We start from the raw sequence: 8,585 nt of genomic DNA, 5'->3' as shown, positions 1-8,585 counted from the left end.
CGAAAACTGAAAGGACGGATAGCTGGGAATGTGGCTTTGTTGTTGACTAGAAGAAGACTCCGCGCTATCTTGTAAAACCAAGAGTGTTAATGCTGGGTCAGGGAAGGGGTCCCCGGTGTTGGCCCTTCGACGGTCAAGTTAGTCTTCGATTCGGGATGAAAGCATAGCAGTAGTGAACAGTAGCAGAGAACGTGTAGAATAATGAAGTCTCGCATACCTTCGCCTGTAGATGGAGACCCCTTTTATAGTGTCACTGTAGCGTCTGTGCACGTATTCCAAAGCATATACACATTTTTCAAAGTCTTCCTAAAAAAAGATAAGTCAAAAAGTAATCTCTGACATATTTTCTTAAGCGAGCATGCAAATATCTGATGTGATAAATTAAAAGCTTCTAAAGTATGATTTAGCTATAGAACATTTTCTATTGTCGGTGACACAAACTTCCAAAAGAGTACGACAAGACGTCCATATGGGTCTTGCTGTAGGCCGATCTGGGGCCACTCAGCCTGGACATCACCAACTCGGTCGTACTGAATAGAGTTATCTACTTGTTCTTCACTCGGCCTTACTATTGCTAGAGAGGTGTATTGTATCCGATCGAACTGAAGGTCCGATCGACTAGGACGATGGACCAAATAACTTAGCACTTGACTCTTAACCTCGGTTGTAAGTGCATAGGATGACCGCTTGGAAAGTTTGGTCGATCCTTCTCGTCTGACTGACTCTCAAGGTCTACTCGGCCAACCTTGCCTGATCCGCACTCTGCGGTCTCATAGTCCACCTGGCCTTGTGATTTTGATCATTTGACTTTGACCTTCACGTCAGCCGGGTTTCAGTGCTTTGACTCACTTTTTGGGGGGCTCAGCTTCATCACCGTATCAAGGGCAAATTGAACAAATGTATATCTTGTATTCGCATATTGTGCACACAAAATCCCTAATTTGTATGCCCTAGGGTTTTGTGGGGTGGTAAAGGATTGGATGTATTTCTCAAATAATCAAGGTTCGATTTTCATATGGGGCACATCTACATGATTGAACTATTAGTGAAGCTTAGACATTATGTGAGAAGCCAACGTACTTCCTGAACTTACTTGATGAGTAAAATTTGAGGCCGGACCATCTACTTTAAAATTAATCAGATTTTGAAATCTGGATACCTGCTGGTATAAAAAAAATCTCCAATTTATATTCTCAGATCATACTCTGCTTATTTGGTGTCTACACTTTTATTTGGTGTCCAGCAATCAAAGTCATACATATGAGTTTTCTATTGGTACACGATCAAATTTAAAAATTTAAGTTGTTCCCTAAAAATTATAAATTGAACATCATTTACATATTAATTTTTGTAAAGTTAAAAATCTGATCACAAATTAATTTGTAAAACAGCCTAGCTACCTACGTTTTGAAAATCCTAATTAAGACTATTCATATATTTGAAAAATATCATAATCATACATACACATGAGTCTTCTAATGGTCCAAAACATCTTTTTTATCGAAAATTCAACTTCATTTTTAAATTAACTTTGATGATTCTTTAACATAATTTTTTAGGATGATTCACAATCAGCTTGTCATTAAAAAATTATATATCAACATCATTCACATATATAAAATACATTATTAACATGTTTTAAAAAGTTAGAGGCATGCATTGATATCTTCGTGGTTTAAAAAAATAGCTGTGTGTTGATTTAAAAATCAACGTTCTTTTCCAAATTTGCATACTTAAATCTTGATACCCACGAAATATTTCTTGAATTTTAATTTGTTAGGATGCCATGAGGCAAAATAGAGATGAAAAATGAATGGGCATGTCAATTAAAGGTTAAAATATCTTTAACCCTCTATATTTTCTATCCAGTATTATTTTATCCCCTTAAAAAATAACATTAAACTCATTTTGACATAAAAGATAATTGTGCCCTTGTCTTTTTTATCATTTTTTAATAATAACCTCAAGAGGAAAAAATACATTGAATTAACTATTATATTCTTGGGTATAAATCCTTATAAAATTTATATATACACCAACATAAATAACAAAAAAGAAATAACTCTGAAAGGGATAACTAAATAAAAAGTCATTCCATTATCTTCACCAAACCAAAAAAGTAACAGAATTTTAAATTGATGAATCAAAATCAAATGAAGATGAAATAAAGTTCATCATTAAAATTCTCCTCTTCATCATCAAATGTGGTATACAATGAAGTAGGAATGATTTTGGTTCATCAATTTAGAATTCTAACTCTTTTTAGTTTTATAAGAGTGGTGCAATGAGTTTTTGTCTAATTATTCCTTTTAGAGTTGCTACTTTTCTGTCGTTTATACTAGTGCATATATGAATTTTATGAGGAATTTTACCGAAGGATATAATAGTCAATTCAATGTGTTTTTTTTCTGTTGAGGTTATTAGCGAAAAATGATAAAAAAAAAATACAATGACACAATTGTCTTTTATTCATTGTATGTCACATTTAATAATAAGGAGGAGATTTTTAATGATGAACATGTTCCATCTTCATTTGATTTTGGTTCATCAATTTAAAATTTTATCTCTTTTTTATTTGGCGAGGATGATGGAATGAATTTTTGGTTGGTTATACCTTTTAGAATTGTTATTTTCTATTATTTATGTTAGTACATATAAAAATTTTATAAGAATTTTTATTGAAAGATATTATGATCAATTCAATATATTTTTTTTCTATTATTATTAAAAAATGATTAAAAAAATAAGTACAATTACTAGATTTATCACATTTGACTTTTAGTCCGGAAAAGTTAAATGTTATTTTCTAACTATAGAAGGGTAAAATACTTCTAGATAGCGGTTAAAAGAATTTTAGCCTAAATTAAATCTCTAGAAGTATATATAATTTTTCTAACTATCACAGTCCACTACTTTATCGACTGACTGCGACTGAATTTATAATATCTGTAAACATCAACGATAATATCATGATAGATTCTCGATAAGATCTTCCTTTCATCGCATCACCCATAATAACCAACATTCAACTCCTGAAGTATTACAACTACATTGCTGTTGCTTACAAACATAATAGATGCAAAAAGGACTCTAAGATAGTAGAAAAAGAACCACCTTCCCTAGGACTTCATTTTTTCTACATCCCAAAATACAAAGATCACCATTTTTTCCACAACGGAGCTTTTCGGAAACAAAGAAAACTAGAGATGAAACAAGCAGGGCTAACTGAAAGGGATTCTTTTCTTTTCTTTTCTTTTCTTTTTTAATTTTTCCAAAAGCAAACTCCCCGAGGACGCCCTCAAGAAGATGATAGAAAACATGCGTGGGGTAGACTGATACAAGCAATTCATCTATCGTATCCCTCATGAACATGGTCAACTAAATTGATCATGCAAAAATTGGACAAGACAGTAAAAAAAATAAAGAGGAAAAGAAAAACAAGGAATCAGAAAAGCCTAGGCAACAAAAGTGGTGATCTTTGAGGTAAACGAGGGGATATAATGTCCTTGGCTGGGGAAAAGAGTTAGCAGTTTTCTTCATGTGTTCTTCCTGAAAGCAGTGCCCATCTTCTTGGCTAGATCCTTCACTGTCATATTGAACCCATCTTCAATCTGCAAATTAAACAACAGTCACATCAATTTTCAGACTGGGAGTGAGTTTTTTTTTTTTTTTAGAGTAGAAGTTTGTTAGTGATCTTACCTGAGCCATTATAGTGATATCAAGGGAAGAACCAGCAAAAGGTATGACACTGCAACTGACAACAGAGAGGTGGAACTTCTCGACCTCAGACAGTGCTTTCACCAGCACTCCTTTGCCATTCTCGCAGTGAATTTTGATGAGGATGGATTTGTCAGACATCTTGGCTTCTATCTCCGGGAGCGACTCGCCAAATCTTCGCTGCCCATATTCAAAGTTCTCGTCGTCGCAGAAGGAACTGTCATCGTCGGCACTGAGCTGAGATTTTTTCACAACGACTGAAGACTCAACGGTCCTCTTTGCAGCTTGCTCTTCCAGGGCCTTCACCTTTTCGTCCAGTTCTTTCAGATACCTGATTGTATCAGCAAGAACAGAAGCCTTGTCCATCTAGAAGAGCAAGTATAAATATAGAGAAAACAGGAAAAATTTCAGCAAAAGAAGTCGAAGTCTCAATCGACAAGGTACCTTCTTTAGGCCAGGCACAATGGCAGACAAAGCTATAAACCTCCGGCTGAGCTTCTCTCTTCTCTTCCTTTCAGCAATAATGTGTTCCTTATTGTCATAGCTTGACCTACTCCTGATATGGGAACCCTTGTTTGCTTGCCTAACAATAGTATCATAGCTTCTCTCGGATCCAACCATACCATTCACCTTCATCTTGGGCTTCACCACTCCCACGAGGCTCCCATAAGGGTTCTTCTGTTCTTCTGGCGAGTCCAGGTTGCTGAAGGTGAGGATGCTGGGGAATGAGGTATTAGGCGCCAGAGCTGAATTCTGCTCTGTGGTGCAAGAACTCCAGCTAGTGGCCTTGAGAGCTTTCTTGGGCCTTTCGCTGCTCATTGGAGCTTGGTCTGAGGTAAATGAGTTGTAGCTCTCTGAAGAGATGGACTGTTGGAAGTTATGCCCTAGAGCTGCTGCGATTTCTGCAGCTGTGAACTGATCCATTACCCCCCACTGATCAAAAAGGCTGTCTTCCATTCCCTATCAATAGCAGCAAATGATCTTAGTTTGTTTCTTCTTAGTCATCCAATATTTCTTCAAACATCTTGAGTCTTATCTACTCACCATGTCAGAATACAATCCTGCAGTTTGTCCATCCATGTTGGTTGGGCTGTTCTCTTGACAGGAGATAGGTGAGGAACCTGATTCAAGAATCATTGCTTAGTGAGCAGCTCTGTAAATCATAGTCCTAAAGCCAATCTGCAGATTACAATCAAAAGTTTGCTCAGAGTGGAAGCTTTTTGTTCGAAGAAAGGGGATAAAAAAAGAACATAGATCTGATTAGTGATTGAGAACTAGTGCTAGAACTAAGAAAACCAAAGACAATCAAAGGAGGTAACAAGAATACCAACCTAAGCAGAAGGTCAAGGCCCTTCCTTTTCCTCTGAAACAAGAGCATCCGCCCTTCTATTATATAACAACTTCTACTATTCATATTTCCTTTTTCACCTATTTTATAATTTTTTTCTCTTGATCTTTGCAAAAACTTGAAGGGTACCACGTTAATGCAAATAGTTCTTTTCTGATATAGATTATAAAAGGGATTTGTGAAGCCATCCCAACATATAAAAAACAATTCCATGATTTTACAGAGCAACAAGTATTTTATCATGCGAGAGTCAGCAATGACTCTCATGAATTATTAGTAGAATTGATTGACCTTTCAATCATTTTCAGACACACTGTTAGTGAGACCTTAATTATAGTTGGCTCATATTAAATCCTTTATGAGATCAATCTTGGTTATATGCTCCAATTCCTCCTAAAGCAAACACAGGCCCACTTGATTGAGAAGAGTGCAAATAAATATTTGTCAAACAGACAATATTTTCAGATATCTATGAGGTCAAATAATACAAAATATTTTATATACATTTAAAGTGTGAAACATATTATATCTCAAGGGGTAAACTCTAATTTTCTGCCTTGACTGATCAAATATGCCTTTCTGACCAATTAATGTGCTAAGCATAATAGCTTAGCTTTTGTTGTCACTCTGGTGGAATTGCATTGTCATCTTAAATTTGTGCCATTACTTCATTGCTCAGACTAAGTTTATTGACTTTTAAGGCTTAAGAGCTTGATGAGGTCACTGATGTCGTTACTGATCAAAATCAAGCATTACACACACATACACACAGACAAAAAAAAACAACTCTACTAAGCACTAGTAATTAATGGATTAAACAAAAGTATGCATGCAATAATTTAAGGATGAGTGGGTTGTGAGACAGGGTTTGACTTTTGAAAAAATTTCACCTTTTCTTCTCTTCACTCTTCCACTTCTTTGAATGGAAATCGGTTCTGTAGATTTTCTATGAAAGACCTACAAGGATCAAAATCTTAGCCATTGATAATTGACAAAGAGAAGCCATCAACTATTAGGGCCTCAATGGGACAATTTCTTTCATGCGGATGAACAAAAGTCATTACAATTTTAGTTTAATTTTCATAATTGAGATGTCCAAGTTTCATCCGACGAATTTTAAACGTAGACGATCTTCCTCTCTAATTTATCTATTCGATAAATCAGGAGCATAACTTATGCACACAGAGACACCGACCTCTAAAATATTCATCCGGATTGAAACTTTGATTCTTTTATTTATTCCATTAAGTATTTTCCTATTGTACTACACCCGTAGAGGCTCCATTATAATTTTTAGCCAACTAATCATAGTCACATTAATGATTATGTTGGGTTTCGACAAGAGATTTTTCCTCACTATAGGAGAGAGAATCAGGACAAATTAACACTATCTTCAATGATCAATAAATTAGCACTATAATTTACTTGGTGGCCAGCCCATGAGGCTAGGTCGGGCCGTCCATCTCCGGGATTTGTTAGATCGTAAAAACTGAATATATGGGTTAAAAAATAAAACTATTTGTCATATATGTATTTGATCTCAATTTGAATTTGAACGAAATTAAACAGTATTAAAGGTGCTTCTTTGATTAGGTTCTTAGCCGCTTGGGACTTAATCTACCATTTGTTTAATGGAGGTCTATAAGTTAATTTCAACGTTAATATGAAATATAACATTTAATAATATGTTAATTTCAATTATCCTTTATCTCATTTTATTATGCTATTTTTCTTCAGTAATGAAATCTTTGTACAATAAATTTACTCATCTAATATCACATAAAACTTGAGAAATAGTGACCTTAAATATCAATTCAACAAAGGGAAAATTAAACTCTCCCAGTCAATTAACGATAATAAATACTCAGAAGTAGTTTAACTACAGATGTCGTAATTAATTATATGTGTACATTAAGAAACACAGAAAGCCAGTTTCTAGAAGAGGATAATGATGCTCCAATAGATGAGTATAATGCTAATTAATTAACCCCTAAATATTGCATATTTCATTTTTTTTAAAAAAAAATACAATTTTAGCAGCGCTTTTCTGTTTCAGCCGTTTTTCGCAAATTTATTCACTTTTTTGGGATAACTTGCTAGTTGCTATGTTGCTGTCACTTTCTTATAGCATAAATAAATTGAAATGTATGTAAGTATGTTGGAAATTCAAAGCTCTTATATCACCTTCGAATATACAAAAGATTTATGTTGTTTAAGTACTATCAACAACGTAATAATTATATAATTTAATGGATTCAAGACCAACAGATTATTAGAGATTACTCTAAGACAAGTGTGATCATGGAAGGTCTATTGTTCACATGGAGAGCCTCTAATTATGGTTTCATTCAAAACTTGCTAATTGCTTATCAAATTTATGCAAGATTATGATCTTTGTGTTGTACGTTACACAAGAGACGAAAGGGTTCGTCCCTTTCGCTGCCGCAAACGGCAGTTTGCTGGAAACGCCAAGGAGACAAAGGGGCGTCCTTTCCCCTTCATCTTCCTCAGCCTTCTTATAAGAGGCGTCCAAGGCAATCAGAGATAGAAAAAGGTTGATGTGAAGGTGAACAGCGAGCGAGCGATCGAGGTGATCAAAGGAGCAGCGGAGGTAATCGTGTGTGAGCAAAGGGAGAACATCTGTAGATCGGGATTTGGTTCGTGAACCTTGAAGCGCTTTCCGGCAACTCCGTGATCGTGCTTCCGACAGCGACAATCTCTTCATCGATCGGCATCTTCAGTTGCAGTTCTTCGGGAGATCAATGTGAGTGTTTATGGTTTCCGCATTATTATTTTAATTACTTCGTTTTAGTTTTCATGCTCTCAAAACTACCAACAATGGTATCAGAGCATGTATGTTTTTGAAAGCATGGAAATCGACGTGAAAAAGCTCGTGTTTTTCCTTCTTCTGTTGCGAAGAAGAAGATGAACAGTGAATTGAATCGATTGAAATTTCGTTTCAATCGATTCAAAAATCATGAACAGCGTGTATTTTTTGTTTGAATCGATTGTTCAATCGATTCAAATATTTGAATCGATTAAATAAGGAATTGAATCGATTCAATTGATGGCACAGTGCTTTGTTGAATCGATTCGTCAATCGATTAAAAATTATGCACAGTAATATTTTCGATATTTGAATCGATTCATTTCAAAATCTGAATCGATTAAAGATCGAATGAAAAAGGAATGAACAGTTTCGAAGCACAGTGCATGCATGTGCATATATATTTTTTTTCTTCACATTAATAAACCGTAGATGTGAATATTAATTAAATATATTTATTAATTAATTAAATGTATATAGTTATATATTATTAATTAATAAATAGATATTTAATTTCTGGTTCAATTTACTGAAAATTGAATCAGACCAACTTATCCGATCAAACCCCAGTCTGGTTTAAATTATTAACTGATTTAGACAGACTAATTTGATTCAATGATACCTAAAGCTGGTTTAAATCATTTGTTGGTTTAACTAGTCCGGTTTATTATTGAATTAATTGGGTATTCTTGA

General features: G+C 34.7%; 1 protein-coding gene across 2 annotated transcripts; it reads right to left on the bottom strand.

The window, feature by feature from the left end:
• Positions 1-2,998: 2,998 nt before the first annotated feature.
• Positions 2,999-5,183, bottom strand: LOC122051993 (transcription factor bHLH18-like). Of its 2 annotated transcripts, none has more exons than XM_042613362.1 (5): positions 5,049-5,183; positions 4,762-4,896; positions 4,162-4,677; positions 3,700-4,083; positions 2,999-3,611 (listed from the first exon to the last, which is right to left on the bottom strand). In XM_042613362.1, the coding sequence occupies exons 2-5, from the start codon at positions 4,852-4,854 to the stop codon at positions 3,537-3,539; spliced, it is 1,068 nt and encodes a 355-aa protein (XP_042469296.1). In that variant the 5' UTR covers positions 4,855-4,896; positions 5,049-5,183; the 3' UTR covers positions 2,999-3,536. The 2 variants fall into 2 exon arrangements, with proteins under 2 accessions (XP_042469296.1, XP_042469297.1); XM_042613363.1 differs by having other exon boundaries at positions 4,762-4,838; positions 5,049-5,100.
• Between the last annotated feature and the right edge of the window lie 3,402 nt (positions 5,184-8,585).

This window comes from Zingiber officinale, chromosome 3A, assembly GCF_018446385.1.
Source record: "Zingiber officinale cultivar Zhangliang chromosome 3A, Zo_v1.1, whole genome shotgun sequence".
Lineage (NCBI taxonomy): Eukaryota > Viridiplantae > Streptophyta > Magnoliopsida > Zingiberales > Zingiberaceae > Zingiber > Zingiber officinale.
This window is presented reverse-complemented; position numbering and strand designations above follow the sequence as displayed.